Source organism: Schistocerca cancellata, chromosome 4, assembly GCF_023864275.1.
Source record: "Schistocerca cancellata isolate TAMUIC-IGC-003103 chromosome 4, iqSchCanc2.1, whole genome shotgun sequence".
NCBI lineage: Eukaryota > Metazoa > Arthropoda > Insecta > Orthoptera > Acrididae > Schistocerca > Schistocerca cancellata.
The window spans coordinates 55,493,880-55,516,221 of record NC_064629.1 but is presented as its reverse complement, the minus strand read 5'-3'; the positions used below and the strand labels follow the sequence as shown (position 1 = coordinate 55,516,221).

At 40.3% G+C, this 22,342-nt stretch overlaps 1 protein-coding gene across 1 annotated transcript in view; it reads right to left on the bottom strand.

Moving 5' to 3' along the window:
* LOC126183224 (uncharacterized) overlaps nucleotides 1-22,342 on the bottom strand; it is a 679,892-nt gene that overhangs the window by 164,816 nt on the left and 492,734 nt on the right. Inside the window, exon 17 of the mRNA XM_049925008.1 lies at nucleotides 10,323-10,449. Coding sequence (XP_049780965.1) covers nucleotides 10,323-10,449 — 127 coding nt within the window. The remainder of the gene's footprint in view (nucleotides 1-10,322; nucleotides 10,450-22,342) is intronic.

The window sequence follows — 22,342 nt, the reverse complement described above, 5'->3', positions numbered from 1 at the left end:
CTTGCCTTAAATCAGTTAGAGGATGTGTAAGGACAACTTAAGGTAGTTAATGGATTACTTTGCAAGAAAAACTTTGATCCGTTTGGAAAGAGGCGACTACCAGTGATTCCTAAACACATGTGCTTGGATGTTCTACAGAAATTCCATGACACACCTGAGGCCAGATGTTTAGGATTTATTAAGACATACGATAGGATCTGCAAGAGATTTTTCTGGCCGGGTTTATTTAGAAGTGTCCGACACCATGTGTCACACTGTCGAGAGTGCCAAAGGAGAAGGGCAGTATCTCAGAAACCATCTGGCTGACTCATACCAATTCCACCAGCTGAAACATCTTTCCAACGTGTTGGGATTGACCTCCTCAGATGATTTCCAATGTCTGCTAATGGTAATAGATGGATTATTGTTGGCACTGATTATCTTACATGGTATGATATTACAAAAGCTGTGAAACAGCCAAAGCATTTGAGGTAGCCAAATTCATTGTGGAAGACATTGTATTAAAACTCTGTGTCCCAAGGTCATTAATTACAGATCGAGAAGTTTTTCAATCGAATCTTGTGACAGATATAAACTGTCGGTGCAACATTACTCATCACATGATGACTGCCTTCCATCTGCAAACTAATGGGCTTACTGAACACCTTAATAAGACCTTGGCTGATATGCTATCAATGTTTGTCAATGTTGAGTAGAGCAACTGGGATGAGGTGCTACATTTCGTGACGTTTGCCTACACCACCACCAAACAAGACACCATAAGATTTACACCATTTTTCCTGGTGCATGGGCATGAGGTGACTATGACAATGGACACTATGTTTCCATTACATCCTGATGACTTGGATGACTATATCAGCCAGGTGTTAACCAGAGCTGAGAAAGCTTCGCAGTTAGCTCGACTTTACACGCTGCCAAAAGTATGACGTGAGCCACTGCCCTGTTGTCTACCAGCCTGGTGACCTCATCTGGATCTTCACTCCTGTTCAGAAGGTTGGTCTCTCTGAAAAGCTCGTCAGGCACTACTTGGGACCTTATAAGGTTGTAAACCAGTTGTCTGATGTTACTTATGAAGTTGAAGATTTCGAAACCGACACAAGACGATGGAAGATCAGAGATATGGTCCACATCCTTTCTAATGAAGGCCTATAAGGATCCTGCAACCCAGGGTAAATTCGAAGCTCCAATGACAGGCAACAAGCAGAAATGTGACGAAGAGCATAACGGCAAGGGAAGTTGTAAGAATATCACTGCCAGGGTGAACATGAGTCATCAGGAGTCAGAGTATGCACGACCGATGACTCATTCCTGGACTAGGAGGACATAACACCGAAATGCTGTTCTCTTAAGGAGGCAGCAATGTTACAGAAGAAAGTGAGTAGCACAGTCACTGTCATGTAGTGGTTATGATACTAGACTGTTGCATGGAGGGTCGTGAGTTCAAAACTCACCTGAACTGTAAAATTTTAATTTTCATTTGAGTACATTGTAGAAGTATCCACAAATGTCAAGAATCATTGTACTCAAATGTTCTGTAACTGTATACGTACCGTATGTGTTCTGGCCGGAGGCTCTTGTATGTGCAAGTGCCGAATAAACCTTCGTTAAGTGAAGTAGGTTGCAATAGGTACTGGGAGATGAAAAAGCTTGCACAGGATAGAGTAGCATGGAGAGCTGCATCAAACCAGTCTCAGGACTAAAGACCACAACAACAACAAGAAGTGAAGTTAGTGTTTGTCATTCACCTAATTACACCTTCATCTATGTGACAATATATTCTGGCCCAGCCATGGATACCTGAGCCCCTGTATCCAACAACTTTCAGGACCCCCCTCTTACATAGACGAATTAATAGGTGTATACCACTGATTTTGCACTGGAGTGACCCATGGTCAAATTTACTGGGAGTGTTGCATAGTGGTACTTCCTCCCCCTTCTCCTGTTCTGTTTAATGCAGAGACATGAATGTTATCTTGATTCCATCATCTATATTCGTGTGGATATTTCTGCACAGAAGACCCCACACCTCTAACATTGTGGCTACCTACAAAACTGCTGAACTTGAACCATTACATATGTGCTGGCAAACCCTACAAATTTTAAATGAGCTACACTTATCAAGTGTTAATCACTCAAGTTTTTCTAATTTTGTGGTCATATGCAAACTATCAATAAAGACAAAAATATCTTTCTCAGATTTACCAGAAAATTGTGCCCCCCGGTGAGGCCATACCAGTGTCAAGGGTAAGTGGAGTAGCACCAAAAGGTGATCCTTCCCTTCTTTCACCCTTAAAATGATTTACTTTTGTACTTAAAGCTCCTTTATCAGCTCTAAACTCAGCTAACTCATCCAGCAAATGTTGAATTATCAGTTGGATTGCTACTTTCTCGTTAACAGATATTTTGATCACTACTATCACCATAAGTGTATAATATACCCAGACAGAAAGGGATGGTCAAACACAACCAGACAATGCCAAAAAGAAGAAACTTGTCATCAGTACTTACTTGGAAACTTATGCTGAATGCGACTGCTGCCGCATCTTCTTCCCTTATAATCCCCATTGGATGACAATTTACAGCTGTACCAGGTCTTTTGACACCAATCTTGTAATGATATATTGATGGAAGGCGTGCGCAAGCAGCTCTCTGCTGGAGGTGGCTGGAGGAGCACACGAGGAATGCAGTCAGTCACTTGATATAACATTTTATTGGCAACCTCAATCAGACATAGTTCAATGTATCTGAAACTGACAGACTGCAGATAGTGATAGATGATCCTTAAATCCAAGCATGCCAATATGATGTGCTGGCACAGGGGTTCCCCCTGGAGCATACCGGGTGGCCTTGTTACTACTGCGCAGTGGTGGACAGCTGCTGCAGGAATGTGGATGGAGATGTGGCAGCCATACAGAGTGTGGCTGCCATGGCCAGGCATCAGGTTTGGTTTGTGGCCTGGTGAAGACAGTGTCATAGATGTGGTGACGACTGGCACAGGGTTTTTCATCAGATGTTCCAGCTGTGTCAAATGATGACAGGATGGACTTGAGATTTACATTCTGATTCCTTTGCTGACAGCTGCAGAAGAACAATGTTTTGGGGTCACATTGAAATGTATGGAGTGGGGAGATGATGACTGAAGCATGGTGTGACTCCAGTACATCAGTCAGGCTGCTACTGCTGCATGACGTACACACCTGTTGCAGTATGGGAGCATTGACTGAGGAAGGGGTGCCTCTGCTGACATTGCTACATTAGCAGGGGCATTGTTCAATGGACTGTGGCCTGGTTCCAACACTGGATGACTTTCCAGGCTGCTAGCCTCTGAGCTGGTGCAATGCTTTTCGGAAGTCAAGAAGTACTGCATTAACCTTACTCCCATCATTCACAGCATTCTGGATATCATGTGAGAAAAGTGCGAGCTGGGTTTTGTAACAGTGGTGTCATTATTTTCAATTCACTTCATTATTTTTGAGCTCAGAATATGTTCTATGATTCTACAATGGATGTTTCTGACATGCTGAACTATGACTGATCAAAGTGTTATATCAAGTGATTGGCTGCTTTCATCGCCCACTGCTCCACTCACCTCCAGGAGTGAGCTGCTAGCCCACACCTTCTGTCAACACATCATTACAGTATTGGTGTCAGAAGACCTGCCAGAGCTGGAAATGGTCATCCAATGGAGATTAGAGGGGAAGAAGATGCAGTAGTAGTGGCAGTAAAATTGGCAAACAAAAAAACTAGTGAGCTGAGATTTCCTCTTAAGTTTTTGTTACATGTGAATGTGAGTCTGGAGGCCAACAGAAAGATCAGTTTATTAGTTTATGCCCTCTCTTGACCAAACAATATCATAAATAGCTCCAGTTTCTCTCTTGGTGTATTTGATTTTCTTGTATACCACAACAAATGTATCACCTCAATTCACCATTAGTCTGTCCTCTTGATTCACACTTACATTGATCCCAAAAATCAGAGTGTTTTCAATTTTGCATTTTAGCCGGTTTTCTATACCTCTTAACATGTGAACCCCACTGCTTTCTGCATTGCTTCAAACTCTGGGATTTTTACAGTATTGGTGTCAGAAGACCTGCCAGAGCTGGAAATTGTCATCCAATGGAGATTAGAGGGGAAGAAGATGCAGTAGTAGTGGCATTCAGTGCAAGTTTGCAAGTAAGTACTGATGACAAGTTCCTTCTTTTTGGCATTGTCTGATTGTGTTCGTGCATTCCTTTCTGTTTGGGTATGTTAAACACTTGTGGTGGTAGCAGTGATCAAAATACCTTTTGATGAGAAAGTAACAACCCAAGGGATAATTCAACATTTGCCAGATGAGATTGGATGGTCATTTTGTGGATCATGTCTGCTGTCCTTCTTTTACATAGATATGACCTGTGTTTTGTTCCAAGGATATATTATGCTTAGAAGACTACATCGGGTGCAAATTCTGTATAGAATGAGAGGCATTTGATTGGGCACTGCACCCTTGTTTAATTCTTGCAATTTAATCAATTTTTCAATGCTACTGACACTGATATCACTCAGTTTTGAATAAGTGCAGGAATTAAATGGATGAAATGCCTCTGTGTCTTCCTTTGTAAGAGAACATTTGAAAACAGAGCTTAAAATTTCTGCTGTAACTTTGTTACTCTCAATTTTGGTTCCTCTGACATCCGTTAGTGCCTGGCTACTGACATAGGTGTCTTTGACAGCCTTTACATATGACTATAATTTCTTTGGGTTTTGGAGAGATATTTTGGTAATATTCTGCTGTGGTACCTGTCAAACATGTTACACATTGGCCTTTCAACAACCAAATGCCTTTCATTCATCATCCTCTGTCTACAGTCCTATGCTTTGTTCTACACTTATTATGCAGTAGCACCTTTTTTTCCCACACAGTGACTGTTTACTACAGAGGGTCCATCCCATTATGAAATGTTCTACTGACTATCCGCCCAGTGCTTGGTTGCCCATTCTTGTAAACTTAAGCAACAGTTCCCTACAAGCTCCTACTCAAATGTAAATAGTTTGGATTCCTCTTTGTGGTATGTCACAATTTTCGTTCTATCTAGTTCATCAAACATGAAAATCTTCCTGTTTGTTTTAGTTGCACTTTTTAATGCATTAAACATTTTTATTACTACTTCCACATGCTCACTGACTCCATTTCAGTGAGGTCAAGTTGATTTGTAGTCATTAGATCCAATACATTTTCATCATAAATGGGCTTATAAACTATCTGTTCTACATTGGTTTCAGTGAAGGCATTAAGTACCAATAATGTTTTACAGAATATCTTGTTACAGATGATTAATGTCTCCTCCAACAATGACAGTAAAATTGGCAAACAAAAAAACTAGTGAGCTGAGATTTCCTCTTAAGTTTTTTTTACATGTGAATGTGAGTCTGGAGGCCAACAAAAAGATCAGTTTATTAGTTTATGCCCTCTCTTGACCAAACAATATCATAAATAGCTCCAGTTTCTCTCTTGGTGTATTTGATTTTCTTGTATACCACAACAAATGTATCACCTCAATTCACCATTAGTCTGTCCTCTTGATTCACACTTACATTGATCCCAAAAATCAGAGTGTTTTCAATTTTGCATTTTAGCCAGTTTTCTATACCTCTTAACATGTGAACCCCACTGCTTTCTGCATTGCTTCAAACTCTGGGATTTTGTTGTGAATGCTTTGGCAGTTAATCAATAGGATTTTAACTGTCCTACCTGTGGGAGGGGGGGTCTGGTACCGCGCGCCACAGAATTTGAATCCCCGCCAGACGTCATGGACGTTGAAGACCCATAGACGTCTCTGCATCATCGTGCCGTAAGCTGTGGTGGCATGCATGTACTGGCCTGCATGTAGAGTGAGGGCACCACAGTGGAACATGTGGTTCCAGCAGCCAATAGCGGCGCCCCCGATACAGTATTTAAGAGCTGGCCTCTCGCTCTGCCAGCAAGTCTAATCGTTGTGTGAGTCTTGACACATCGCCTCGACAAGACAGTGTGTTTATCGTACTTTGATCTCATTAATCGTGGACGTCTTGGATTCATTTGGTTGTTTCTGTCACTCAACTGCATCTTGCGTGGTGTCGTCATAAGGTCTTTCTCCATTGTCCGTCATTGTTTCATGTCCGTCCTTTCCGTTCGTTTGTTTGTGCACGGGCTGCTCTCTGTTTGGTTTTGCCATGCTTTCTCAGTCACCCCACAACTGGAAATGTCACAGTCACAACAAGTTACAACAGGAGGCATTTCTTTGGGCTTTACATTAATACTTTGGTGCCTCCTACAGCTATTATTATTTGGGTCTGTCAGACGGTTTCCATATCTAAGGAACCCTTGTGTGCACTGCGCACACAATCTGTCACCTCGATATCACTTTCTAATGATAATGTGTCCCTGAGCCATTTAAGGGGATCCTGCAGTTCTATACCATATGGTGGAAGTGCATGATTGTGTACTGAATATCTGTAATCATAATATATAAAATAGAATGTGCAAATCCAAATAAATTGAACATAACTTTTTGTTTAATATATTTGATATCATGTTGTATGCTGCTTTCCACAATGCTCAGTGGATAGAAAAATGATAAATAAATAAATGAAACATTAAGTAAAATATTTGCTGTAGAAGTTTTGCCCGAAACAATCATCTCAGATGATGATCCTCAGTTTTTCTCTCATCAGTGTTAACTCTTTTATTTACAAAATGGACTCTATCACTCTAACATAAATAACATATATAATGTTATATTTTCTCTACTATGTGTATCTAATTTTATTTTTTTTATCTCATAATATTAATAAATTGTACACAAACACATGCTTCAAAGAGGGAGAGTGTGTCATTTAAATTTTTCACTGGTATTACAACTGTGTATATGACGCCTATCTATGTGAAACATGTGTACCCTGCATATGTTTTCTTATCATACAGGTTTTGTGTTCAAGCAGAGTTTGATTAGTGCCTCTATTAACAGGAATGGTTTTCTTCATTCTACTACGCTTGCTTGCTTCTCGCATATTAAAAATGACATGCTTCTGTAATCTACAATGATGAACAAGTAAGTATGCTATTAATTCTATATCTACATCTACATACATACTCTGCAAGCCACTGCACGGTGCATGGTGGAGGGTACGCTGTAATACTACCAGTTGTTTCCTTTCTGGTTCCACTCACAGATAGAGTGAAGGAAAACTGAATGTCTATATTGTTCCATATGAGCTCTAATTTCTTGTATCTTATCTTCATGGTCCCTACATGAAATTTATGTTGGTGGCAGTAGGATCGTTCTAAAGTCAGCTTCAAATGCTGGTTCTCTAAACTTTCTCACTAGTGTTCTTCAAAATGAATGTCTTCTTTCCTCCAGGGATTCCACTTGAGTTCATGAAGCATATCTGTAACACTTGCATGCTGATCAAACCTACCAGTAACAAATCTAGCAGGTCACCTCTGAACTCATTTGATGTCTCCTTTCAATCTGACCTGGTGTGGATTCGACATGTTTGAGTAGCACTCATGAATACATTGTGCTAGTGTCCTATAAGCAGTCTCCTTTACAGATGAACCACACTTCCCTAAAATCTACCAATAAACTGAAGTTGACCATTCGCCTTCCCTACCACAATCCTCACATGTTCAGTGCATTTCACATTCTTTTGCAATGTTATGCCAAGTTATTTAAATGATGTGACTGTGTCAAGCTGGATGCTACTAATGCTGTACCTGAGCATCATGGGTTTGTTTTTCCTACTCAGCTGCATTAACTTACATTTTTCTACATTTAGAGCCAGCTGCTGTCCATTTTGTCTAGGTCATCCTATATCATCCTAGAGTGACTGATCTTTGATACCTTCCTGTACACCACAACATCAGTGAACAACTGCAGATTGCTGTGCACCCTGTCCACCAGATCATTTATACAAATAGAAAACAGTGAGGTCCTATCACACCTCCCTTGGGCACCCCTGATGTTATCCCTGTCTCTAATGAAGCTTTGCCATCAAGGACAACATACTGGGTTCTATTATGTAAGAAGTCTTTGAACCAGTCACATATGTTGGAGCCTATTCCATATGCTCATACCTTCTGCAATGGGATACCATGTTCAATGCTTTTTGGAAATCTAGAAATATGGAATTTGCCTGTTTCCCCTTCATCCATAGTTCACAATATATCATGTGACAAATTTTGTACAAATTTTTGTACAAATTTTGTACAAATTTTTGTACAAATTTTGTACAAATTTTTGTACAAATTTTGTACAAATGATACTTTCTGAAACCATGCTGATTCATGGAAATGAGCTTTTCAGTCTTTAGGAAATTTATTACATTGGAAATCAGAATATGGCCTAGAATTCTAGTGCAAACTAAACTTAGGGATATTGGTCTGTAATTTTGTGGGTTCAATTTTTACACTTCTTATAAGCAGGAGTCACTGCACTTTTTCTGGCCACTTGGAACTTTGCACTGGTGGAGTGATTTGAAATAAATGCAAACTAGGTAATGGGCCATGATGTAGAGTACTCTTTGTAAAACCGAATTTGGACACCATTTGGACTTGGCAGTTTCTTTATTTTCAACTGTTTTAGTTGTTCCTCTATGTCAGGGATGCTTAATACTAAGTCAGATGACAGTATGTTTGTATGATTCTTGTTCATGAATGATTTCTTAAACGTGGAATTTAAAATTGCGGCCTTAATTTTCCTATCTTCTGACTAAATTGGACACAGTATTTTTAAATGACTGATTTTACAACCAATGTTAGTCAAAGTGAATTTCAAAGAATGACTCCAAAATTTTATGCTTTAATGATTTATTGTTCCTTTTCTTCTATTTTTAGAAATGTAATTTGCTGTAGTTTGTATTAGATTTAAATTTAACATTGTCTGTATCTAGATTACAGCCACATATACTAATGATTTAACTAATTTATTGATATTGTTTTCAGAAATAAATCACTGCTGCCTCAGAGCTGAGGATGCTATGAGATTGCTTGTTTTGTTTATTTTGGATTTATATACACCTTACAGATTCTCACAATTTTAGATCCTTTTTCTTTCAGGACATTTGTCTGTTAATTTGCCAAGCATGTTTCTATTTTAATAAAAGTTATCTTTGATTTCTAATTTGTATGATTTATCCATTGAAAACTTTTTTATAGCATTAATAACTATAAATTTCCTTTTGCTTGATGTTAATTATCTCTATTTGGCTACTTTCATTATTTTAGTAATAATGTCTTAAAGTAATACAGCTTTAAATTTTAAGGAAGTTTCATTATTTTTCTGTGTGTTTTCTTTTGCTATTAAAGATTTACTGATTGCTGTACTTTCTTATCTTTTTTCATGTATATTGTGACCAAACAGTAGCCTTTTTCTTTATTCTGTTAACAATTTATGGGTATCTGAGTTTTTGATTTTTCATGAAGTAGAAAAATTTGCTAATTGTCCTATTCCAGCCAATGGAAGGAGAGATTAATTTTATATGGCCAATGTAGAACTCAACCAGCTTGCTTCATTTTCTTTTAGGTCTTTTGCTCCAGATTCTTCTTCTGCTTCAGAGAAAGTTCAATCTGTTGCCAGAAAGAGGAGGTCGTTTGCTGTATCTTCTGACTGATGATAGCAATGAAATGTCAGAGGAACTATTATTTACTTGAATATTAACCAAGAGAGTAATTTTACACACTAAACTTCCAGTGTTGTTGACTTATGCAGTTATTAAGAGAGACATGTGTGCCAGTGGGATTTTTGAACAATGTTCCAAACTGTATGTGGCAGGGATGCTACTGTAATACGGTATTTGTGAATCTGACAGGGAGCCAGCACAGTCTCAATCATCCTAAAATGTCCCCATGATCAATATCTACTGTTCTGTATTAGTTATCTGCATTGTAGTGAATTAAGTGCCACAGAAAAAAATTGATGACTTAAGAGATAAAGTTTCATTTCTTGGTGTGTACACAAAACACCCAAAAATTTACACATCTAGGACAGCTATCAGAATGCAGAATGCTATCATTCACCATTTGCTCATTAATTTTGTAGTGTCATTATTTGAAACCATCAACATTACAAGCGGATACCATTACTTAAAAAGTTAATCAGTTAGCTCTTTCAGGGGGTTTTAGTTTTCACCAGCAACTGTGCATTTTTGTTTGAATTTGTAAGAAATGTGGTGAATATTACATATGACCATTAAAAATTCATTATTCAGTTCTACAGGAGTGTTAAAAGTCAATTTTTTGTGGCTCTGTACATAACTCATCACAAAAAAGTAAGATGATATGTTATCAGAGAAGGAATTTTTACCTTTATAGTTTCATTAAAAAGCGAGACTAGTTCTGCTTTTATCCCACAACTGTCAGTTTCTGATAGCAAAAATGTATTACCTATATAATGTAAGGTCTCTATAAGTGTCTCAGTCAATGGAAAGACCCTGTAACAATATCATAAAAGAAGAAAAGATATAAGTTTACGGGCTGTGGATACTGAGCATCAGAATTATACTCCATATCTCTATAATAATGTAAAAAACATATCATATAATAACTAATCTTTATGCAGTGTACATGCAATAACAAATTACCAAATAACCAGTGCTTTAAAATAAATTGTATTAAAAATATTGCATTTCATTACTCCATTTTGGAAGTTTTGAGAGAAGAATATTTTATAAATGTAGATTTCCAATTGCATGCAATGTACTACTGATGAGTTTTTAAATCCACAGCAACACATGAAAATCAGTGAAAATAGACATCGTATCTGCAAGATTAAGTTCACTGAAGTTTAGTACAGTAGAAGCTTGCTTACCAATCACCTCCCATAACACACAATACACATAACAAGGAAAACAAATTGTAAAAAAAGATTTGCTTCACAAGTAGTGTTTCACATGAATGATGATGATTTAGTGTGACGTCACGAGCCGTTCGCATGCGGTGGGGGAAACATTAAAAAATATGATCACCTTTCATTGTCAGCAGTGACTTATGAACAATATCATTAGTATGTACTGCAGTCTGGGTATAGTGGTCTTTCTGCTACCGTCTTAGTGCAGTTTGTGATCATACATTTTTCTAAGCTTTTATTCACACAGTGTTTTTTGTGTGGAAATTTTAATAACCTTCGTAGAAATGCCCCCAAAGATAAAGTTGCAGGAAGATGACCATAAGACAAAGAAAATGAGCTTAGAAATGAAACATAAAATCACTGAAAAACAAGAATCTGGTGTGAGTTGCTGATTTAGCATGCAAATACAATAAGTCTACATCAACTATTTCCATTATTCTCTGGAAAAAGAACAAGATTAAGGAGATAGATGCTTCAAAGGGAGTGACAAGAGTATCTAAAGAATGGTTTCATATTCTGGACAATGTCGAAAGGTTGCTCCTTATATAGATGAATGAAGAGTAATTTCTAGGTGATGCTATTAATGAGATCATCATTTGTGAGAAGGTGGGAATGAGTTTTGCTGACCTCATTAAGAAGATGCCAGAATCATCAGTGACCAAAGGAGTATTTAAGGAAAGCTGTGGGTTGTTCGAGAAGTTTAAGAGAAGAACCGGCATCCATAGGATTGCAAGGCATGGTGAAGCATTCAGCTCCAACACAAAGGCAATAGAGAACTTCATCAGCAACTTCAAGATGCTCATAGATTCTGAGGGTTATCTGCCACAACAGGTTTTTAATTGGGATGAGGTGGGCCTATTCTGGAAAAAGATGCTGAAGCATACCTTTATAAAAACAGTGGAGAATGTATTGCCTGGTCACAAGCTAATGAAAGTCTGTCTCACACTGCTGTTCTGCACAAATGCAAGCAGTCATTTGAAAATGAAAATGCTGCTTGTTTAACATTCAGAAACTCCGTGGGCCTTCAAGAAGTGTAAAGTCCAGGAGAGCAGGTTAAATGTGATGTGGAGGCCCAACAACAAGGCTTGAGTGACATGTGACCTTTCTTGTGATTGGATCAATGAAGTGTTTGGTCCTTCAGTGAAAAAATATTTGCTTGAGATGAATCTGCCACTCCATATCTTGCTTGTTATAGACAATTCTCCTACCCATTATCAATGCCTACAAGACCACCTCCTTGAAGAATTTCAATTTGTGAAGACCCAATTTCTGCCTCCCAACACCACTCCATTACTCAGGCTAATGGATCAGCAGATTACTTCTAACTTTAAGAAGCTCTGCACTAAAGCACTCTTCAAGCATTGCTTTGAATTGACTGAAGCTACCAATCTCACTCTCAGAGAGTTTTGGAAATATCACTTCAACATTGTTGCCTACATCAAGATGATTGAATAGGCATGGGATGGGGTTACCAAGAAAACTCTCACTTCTGCTTGTATGAAGCTATAGTCAGAGAACATTGTTGAATGTGAGCCCGAGACATTTGAGTCAGTGCCTGTGGAGCCTGCAGTCAATGGGATGGTGTCTTTGGCCAAGATCAGGGGACTAGAAGTGGATAATAATTAATCAATGAGCTTGTGGAAGATCACAGCCAAGAAATGACCACCAAAGAGCTTATTGAGTTGCAGTGTGTTTCACAGCAGGAATTTGTGGAGAGGAGATCTTCAGAGCAGGAGGAGGAGGAGGTAGTAACTGCAAAGCAGCAATCTTCTGGCACAATAAGATAAATGCTGAAAGCATGGGAATTGGTTGTATTGTATACTGAAAATCATCACCCCAATAAAGCAGTGGCTACATGCACAACAAATTAATTTAATGGTAATACTGTGTTGTGTTTTCACCAAGAGTTGAATCATCAGTAGAAACAAATAACTATAGATAGCTTCCTAGTAAAAAGAATTGGTTATGTATTGTGAATAATACTGTATGTATAATTTTCTTTGAATAAATGGAACGAATAAGGGTAAACTTTTAGTACTTTGTACACTGTGGAATGCATTATCATATTTTACATTAATTTATGTGTGATAAATTGTTTCACATAATGAGTGTTTGATACTATGAGTAAAATTCTGGAATGAATTATGGTTGCTATGCGAGGTTCCACTGTACTGTGAATTAACCAGGAAAATTTCTAAACAGAATAATTATATATTCTCACACAGTTTATTTGCAACAAAGTAACCAAATAATCTAGGAATGTATTTTTGAAAATTGTGTCTATAATTTTCAGCTGAGCTATGTAATAACTATTTGAAAATACATATGGCTATAAAGTTTCCAAATTCTTTGTAGCAACACTCTCAGCCATTGAGTAGTCATACAGGAAAAGATACATACACTGAACTGCATTTGTTCTGTGTGAAATATTGTGCATAGAATAAACAATAATTTCCATAAAAGTGACACCAAATCTCAGGCACCATGATAAGAAAAAAATTAGCTACAAGATTTAATTTTACTGAAATACTGAAACTGTAGTATAACTATGTGCTAAGCAGATCTTATTTTATTCAAGATAATGCGTTATATACATCAAATTGAGTAGATGCTTGTATGCATGTACATCTGGGATCTCCTCCCCAACCGCTGGATTGATTTCAATCAAATTTGGCACAGAAACAGCAGGATTCTAATGTCAACCAGTAGAGTGGTAACATGCAGGCACCCCCTAGTAAGGTGCAGTAAAGCTGCTGCATTGAATGGAGATCGTATTGAAAAACAGGGTTTCATAGCTGAAGGAGTGGGTAATAATATGGTATATTGGAATCCTAAATAAAACAAACCTGTTTTCAGAAAAAAATTGTGTTATATTACCCATTGAATGCACTATGTACAAACTGTCTTTGTGAGAAGCACTCTGGGAGGAGAGCTCATGTCACATCACCTGGTGGGATCCTGTTACCTCTGAGCACCTATAGCCTTGTGTCTGCCAGGACTCATTCTGTATTGCACTCGCATGATGGAATGTTTGTTGTACCAGCAACAACTTGAGCTTTGATTTTGAACTATGTACAGGCTTTAATATTGGCTGGCTATCTTCTTTTTGTGTGACACTGAAAATATACATTATTGTCTTTACTCTGTGTTTCTCTTGTCTCAGTGTAATAAGCCAAATGAATTGTGCTCATAATTACAGACTTCTACAATAGTGATAAGTCTTTTCAAACTCTCAGTGCACCAAAATATTGGACACCATGGACTTGGAATTGATGAAGCAGTGACTCCAACAACAGAAGGAACAGCAACTTCTCAATCAGCAATTACTGGAATGACGGCAACAGCAGTTGGCCTTACTACAGGAACAAATAACGACATTATCTATCAGTAATCATACATCTTCAGCAGTTCCACTGTTTGCTTTGTTTCTGGTTGGCACTGATGATTGAGAAACATACTTATGGCAGTTCCACTATCACTTCACTGACTACAAGGTAACCTCTTCTGATCAGCAACAGTCATTTTTTCTTTTGTTGATTTCCACTGTTTGTTGGGTTTGCTCCATAAGCTGTTTCCCACAAAACATCTAGATAAGTTGACTTTTGCTGAACTTTGTAATCTGCTGTTGGATAATTATGGGTGCATTTGCTTGCTTGAAATTTCACCAGCATTGTAAACAACCATTGGAAACTGACAATGACTGGGTCACCGACCTTTAGGGCCTTAATCACCATTGTGCTTTTGTGTGTTCCAAAAGGCCATGTTGCTGATTGTATGCCAAGTCCTCGATTTGGCACTTGCTTCACCAACATTTGTCTGAAAAGGAAGTCCACTCCCATGCTTTACAGCATGCTGACTCATCCTTAGATTCTTCAGGCTTTTGAATTCACACAGGGAACCAAAAGCCAGTGGGAGGCTCAGTCTGCAGTGTTATCTGTCACCACCACTGCAATGGTTACCACCACCTCTCAATGTAACCAGAAGTCACATGCTCATGTCAGGTGCTCATCTCTGTTTCATAACCCAATTTCAGAATCTTTTCCTGGTTCTCCATCTTGACTGAACTCCACTTTGTGTCGTCAATCTTTTGTCCTCAGTATTTTCTCTGACTCCCTCATTCCCTCTGCTGGATCAGTTAGCTACTTGCTTTTCATGTGGCATTATGTGTCACATTACTTATGTGCGGCAGCCATCCAATGCCCAGAATCTTGGGTACAATATGGAGGTTGGTTCTCCCGTCCCATCCCCCATGGGATCTCATCAGAGCTCTCCTGCAGAGGTAGTGCTCTCCACTGAAATACTGATCCATTCTGCTATGGGTCAGTCTGTCAAACTGGTAATCATATTATGAATGAATGGCCTGGAGGTCCCATTTCAGATGGATACTGGTGCATCCTCTCCTTTTATGAATATTACCTACATTACGTTATGTTTTTCCTTGCTACAGCCTTCTCGACAGATAGTAATGGCATGTGATGGCCATGAGATATGCGTGAAAGGTTTTTTTGCTATGGAAGCCTCATATAAAAGTGTTTTTTGGAAACTTTTCTTTTTGGTTGTTATTTCAGGTGATGTGGAAAATATCTTTGGGTTAGATGAATTCAAACAGTTTGGGTTTCCCATTTTGTGTCACTGGTGACTTAACTGCATCTTATTTGGATCTGTTTACCCCTGTGTTAATTTCAACTGCAGATCTAGTGATAAAAGCTCATTTAAAAGCAGGCTCCTTGCCTTATGTCTCGTGGGACACCCTGATTCCACTCATCTTGCAAGACGCGGTTATGGTGGAATTCGACTAATTGGAAGCCCTCAAGGTGATTATCCCTGTCTCATCCAGCCAATAGCTTTACCTTTTGTAATCATGAAAAAACTGGATGTGCCCTCCACCTATTTGTTAATTTTAAGGTCGTTAATGTGCAGGTCACTCTTGATATTTTTCTCATTCCCTGCCCAGTAGAACTGTTTTCCATGTTAGAAAATGGTGTCTGTTAGATTAAGGCCAGTTTGTCAGAGGCATACTTGCAGTTGCCATTGCACACAGGATGTGGGGATCTGTTGGTCCTCAGCAAACCTTTTGGCTTCTGTAGGAGTCACAGTCTCCCCTTGGTATTTCTAGCAAGCCAGTGATCTTCCAGCATTACTTGGAGCAAATGATACAGGACATTCCTTCATACTGCAATTCTTTAAATGATAGCATAGTGATAGGGATCTCAATGAATGAACACCTACAGAAATTGCAATCTTTGTTTTCTCCGTTAACCAAAGCTCGTCTCACATGTAACCTCCACAACCATAAATTTTTCAGTTGAGTACTTTGGGGTTATCATTAGCCAACAGGCCATCTGTCCTACTAAGCACATGCCAGTGTGACAGAAAACATGCCCAGGCCTTGGAATTTCAGGGAACTGCAATCCTTTATGAGAAAAATTAGCTATAATGGCCATTTCATTCCCCATGTTACAAAATTGTCCTATCTGCTCAATGCATTGCGGAAAAAAGGGGTTCCATTCTGGTTTCTTCCAGAGAATGACACAGCTTTTTCCTCTCTTCAATGAACCCTCAAATCGGCACCATGTCTCATCCCATTTTCACTATGGAAGGCTCTTCTTCTTGACACAGATGCCACGCCGCATGGAGTTTGGGAGGTTGTGTCCCACAAGGAGGTGGATGACTCTGAACATCCTATTGTGTTTGTGTCTAAGATATTCAATTCTGCCCAATGAATCTACTCACAGATTGATAAAGAGGTGCTGGCCACACAGTTAAGAAATTTCACACCTATCTATATGACATCAAATTCCAGCTGCTGCTGACCATAAGCCATTACTGACACTGTTTGGACCAACTTATAGCCTCCAGGACAGTACAAAGGCAGTGGCATTGGGCATTGTTTTTATCAGCCCATACCTGTGACATTTTCTATAAGCCAACCAGCCACCACTCGAAAGCTGATGCTTTGTCCTGGCTACCTGTTGGCACTGATCCAGAATTTGAAACCCAGGAAGGCATTATCTCTCAGCTGGATCTGAATTGTACATTGGCTCTGCACAATTTGATGTTACATGAATGATGGTCCATACAACGCCAGTATCTACTCTTGACACTGTGACTAAATGTGTTAAGTGAGGATGGCCACTTCATCTCTCAGCTAAGAACGATGGTCAATTGAATTTTTTTCTTTTTTCCTTCCAATACTGGCTCTCCCTCGATGATTGTGTTCTCCTGCTGCAAATCTGAACATGAATGGCCTTGTGCCATTATTTTCCCAGCTCTGTGCCCTCAGGGTTCTTGCACTCCTATACATTGGTCACAGTGGCATATCCCACGTGAAACAGCAGTCATGCTGCCATGCCTACTGGCCAGCCTACTAGAAGGACATCAAGACCATGGTCTGGTTAGCACCATGTATGCTCAACAGCAATCTGCACACTGCCGAGGTGTTCCTCTCCTGGACCCCGTCGAGCCCTTGGCAGCACCTCCACATAAACTTTGCTGGTCCCTTCTTGTGTCAGATGTGGTTGGTTGTGGTAAACTCACATCGCAAATTTATGCATACCTACCCTATGGGTTCCATGACAATGTGATCAAGCCCCTTTCACACATCTTTGCCAATGAGGACCTCCTGCAAGCCATCATCTCAGGCAATGGCCTCTGGCTCACCTCCACCCAGTTTTCCAATTTCTGTGAAATTCACAGGATAGAACACCTTCTTACAGTACTGTATCACCCCCAGTCCAATGGGAAAGTGGAACAGATGATGTTGAATTTCAAGAGAAGATGGGGCCCTCGTCCAGTCCACACCATTGGACAATGTTTTGCCTTATTATTGGTATCCTATAGGCCTGCCCCAATTGCGGGGAAGAGCCTGGTCAAATTGCTCCGTGGATGGCAGCCTCGAACTCCTCCCTCTCTGCTCTTACCCCCGAACTATAATCTGTTCTGGTCTCCAGTCTGTCACCAATACTGTATTGGTGCCCTAGTGTCAGCCTAATTATTTGGATGCCATCTGACATACAATACTGGCCATCATCCAGGATATGCATGACTGCCAGATGTATGAAGTCACCAAGAGGAGATGCCATCAGAACAGTGGTACCACAGGATGGCATCAGCATGCCTCTTTGGTCTGTACAACCAGTTCCCCTGGCCTTGTCCACTGTAGATGACGCCTCTCCTCTGCCACCAATGCCAGGCCCCTGGTGAACTGTTGGTTGTGGATTGGGCTCTGATGACCCACCTTCCCTGTCCCAGGGTCTCCAGCTGCAGACCTGTGGTTCTCTGGTGACAGCCCCTGTGCAGTTGGAAGTTGTTGAGATGGAGTTGCATGACCTTCTGGGTTCTGCATGCCCCAGGGTCCAACTCAACTTAAGCAGTGGCGCCCTCGAACCACTGTCCACCAGTGGCACCCCCACATCATCTTTGAAGTTGGTACAAGTTTGGCTTCCACGTCTATGCCCACTCTCTGGAGGGGGGATGTAGTAACAGACTCCAACAGCAATGGTTGCTGTCACAACTATTGATCAATTGCTACCTCCAGCCTGCACCACTGGGTGGGGCTGCAATCTACAAGATGTCTCCACAAGTAGCACTTTGGGAAGAGTCCATACACCCAGAGCTCATGGCATATCACCTAGTGCGACCCTATAGAGTCTCCTTTTCTTATCGTAAATGACAATTCAGCTTGTGTGTGAGGATTTGATAACTGTGATAATTATGTGGCTGACAGTAGTGGACCAGTGATTGTATACCTATTGCCAATATATTAGATGTTCTGTGTACTTCAGTTACTCCATGAATGTTGAATCAGATAGTGTACATGTATGGAACGTGATTGATACTGAATTGTGAAGAGAAAGGGTAATAAAATTCAAAGTTGTCTTCATGAGATTTCTGTTGAGACCCCCATTAAATGATATCATCTACTCATTTCATTAATCACAAAGTCAATTTTCAAGTGGTGCAGAATCTATAGGAGATGGATACTGCAGATGGAGCATGCAATACAGTTGACACTGTATCACATCTCCACTACGAGAGTTGTCCAGCTTCACTATTTGAGTGTACATGTGGAGTCCCTCTGACCATAAATTAGTGTTTTTTTATTTTTTTTATTTTTATTTATTTATTTATTTTTTTACAGGTTCTGCTGACACACCTAGAGATTCTGTGGTTCACTAGAGAATGGATTAGGAACTAAATCTAATATTCATAATAACATGCAAAATACTAAGCTATAACTGAAGCCTGTGACCTCTGATGATCAGCTGTAACCATGTGCCTCCCATGCAGAAGACTCTTTCTCTTGTATTCTCACTTGATAGAATGTTCACTATGCCAGCCACTATCTGTTGACAACTTCAGTTTTGGTCTCAGACTACATATTTACTTTACTATTGGTTGGCTATCTTCTGTTAGTGTGACATTGAACTTATACATTATTGTCTTTACTATGTGTTTCTACGGTTTCACTGTAATAAGCCATATAAATTTTGCATATAACTGCAGACTTCTACAGAAGGCGTAGAGAGGTAGGGGGGAAGTGGAAAAGAAAGAGGGAGAGATGGAGATGGAAAGATAACAGGGGAGAGGGAGGAGGGAGGAGGGAGGAGGGAGGAAGGTATTTTGACATGGGGTGGAGGAAATGGAGGGAGACAGAGAGAGAGAGAGAGAGAGAGAGAGAGAGAGAGAGAGTAGGAGGAAAGGAAGAAGAGGAGGAGATGATGAGACAGAGAGAGTGGGAAGGAGGAGATACACAGATTGAGGTGGGAGGATGAGGTGGACAGAAGAAGGGAGGAAGAGGTGTGCACAAAGATGGGGAGGAGGGGGTGTATCAATTTATGTATCGAACACATACATGGGTAAAACTGTGGGGTAAAGGCTAATATTTTGATTATACAGGGAGAAAATTAATAAAACCAAAAAATGCAGGGATGGATTCCTGACTGGAAATGGAGGGAAAAATGTTCTATGAACATGTGTCCGGAAAAACATCATTGCTATGGTAGAAGGCACTGATGAATGAAAGTTCCTCTGATGATGTGCCATGTGATCCTTGTGTGTTGCAGGCTGTATGATTGACACAGCATACTGTAAGCAGCAAATAGTATGATTTTCATGTTGGGAACAAGCTGAGGTGGTGTTTGTGTACAGACAAGCAGATGGAAATGCTTGAGGGCAGCACGGCTATATGAAAACAAATACCCACACAGACACCAACCACATCACACAACATTTCAAGGCCTTTTGGGCATGCAGGAAGGTGGCAGATCATGCATACACCAGATTTGGAGGAATGGGTTCTACAAAATACTGAAACAAACCCTAGAATATGTTCCAGGCAAGTGGCCCGCCCACATGATGTAAGCCAGAGTACAATTGTGTGTATCCTGCATGGAAGGATTTTGTTGACAGTTTTTGCACTAGACCATCTCAATTATGGGATTTCTGTCATCAGTACTCTTTACTGATGAACCATTCTGGTGATTACAGTATGGTGTGTCAATCACAGAGCCTACAACACAGAAGGAACACACAGTACACGGACAAAGGAACTTTCATTCATCAGTGCCATCTACCATTGCAATGGTGCATTTGTGGAGACATGTTCATAGGACATTTTCTCCTCCATTTACAGTCAGGCAGTTTGTTGGTTTTATTAATGTTCACCCTGTATAAGGAATAATAGATAAAAAGATAGTTTTATCCAGATATGATTTAATTAATAGCTATTGTTAGTAATATAATGGTGAAAAGAACAGAGATTAATTTCAATACTTTAGAATTAAAGGAGCCTACTCACTGAAAAGTAGAAGTGTTCAGCTGTTGTTAGGCATACACAAAAGAAAGAAAAGTTGTTAATGTTATTTTTCAGCAGGTGGTCTGGTTGTGGTGATGGTAGTGTTGGGTGGGGTGGGTAGAGGGGGAGAGAGACAGGAGGCAGGGAAAGGGATTAGGGGTGGGTGGCTAGTAGCTCAGAGTGAGGCAGCCAGTTTGCCAGCTAGGAATGCAGCAGGGAAGGGTTGCATGTATGCAGGCTGGCTCGATTGTAGAAGCCAGTGGGAAATGGCACACACTAAATGTGATGTGAGGATGTGAATTAGAAGGAGGTGACATGATGGAGGAAGGAAAAACTGTTGGGTGGAGGGTATGGGAGCTATGGGTTGCTTGAGATTGAGGCCAGGATGATTATGGGAGTAGAGGATGCGCTGTAAGGACAGCTCCCATCTGTGCAGTTTGGATAAGCTGGCAGTGGAGGGAAGGATCCAAACAGCTCAGGCTGTGAAGTAGCCATTGAAACTGAGCATGTTGTGCTCAGCTGCATGTTGTTCCACAGGATGGGTGACTTTATTCTTGACAACAGTTTGCTGGTGGCCATTCATCCTGATGGTCAGCTGGTTGGTAGTCATACCAAGATAAGAGGCTATGCAGAGTTTGCACCAGTGTTGGTATATGACATGGCTGCTTTCACATGTGTCCTAGCTTCTGATGGAGTAGGATAAGCCTGTAACAGTACTGGAGTAGGAAGTCTGAGATGGATGGATTGGACATGTCTTATACCTGTGTCTTGCAGAGGGATATGATCCCTGTGGCAAGGGGTTGGGAATGGGAGTGACACAGCAATTGACTAGGATTCTGAGTAGGTTGGGTGGTTAATGGAACACCACTTTATGAGGTGTGGAAATGCCCTATCCCTCATGAACCTGGTACTGCAAAAACACCTCTACATGGGAAAGACATCCCAGACATTCTCTCTGCAAGATACTTTTACTGTGAAATTATCACTACATGCACAACATCTCTCAAATATGAACCCTTCTACTGCAGCACCCGGAGGATCATTCCAGACATGACCTCCATAAATTGGCTAACCCACTGTCAACTGTCAACATATTCCCCCCCCCCCCCCCCTTGGGGCACCACTATCTATCAATACCCAATCTTCTCACAGTGAAATCCCTTGATAATGCCTCATAGCACCCAGACCCTGTGTAGCTGACCTCTTCCTTTTACCACACCTTTCAAAACTCCTTCTCAACAACCCACAAAACCCAGAATTCAAGTAAATCCAAAACACTGTTTCTAAACTCTCCACCAAAAGCCTCAATCCCACAGAAGTTTCAGTTCTATTCAAAGGCCTAACCTTCAGTCCTACCTCCACATTTAACCATGCTGGACTTGTCATAGATGTACTCTCCTCCTCCAAATCTTTACAGTGGAAATGCTGCTTTGCCACCAATCCCTCCAACTAAAGCCAACCTAATCCTAACACTGAACCTTGCCTCTCCCAGGGCATACCACCATCCAACCAAGACCCTTCCCCTCCCCTACCCAACAACCCCCTAGTCAGCTTCCAGGAATTCCATACCTCCAACTTGGCCTCAACATCCTTTTCCAGGTCAGTTTCTACGAACACCAACCTTTCAGCAGAAGAAAGGACAGCCATACACTACCTCAAAACAAATCATCATCTAATCATC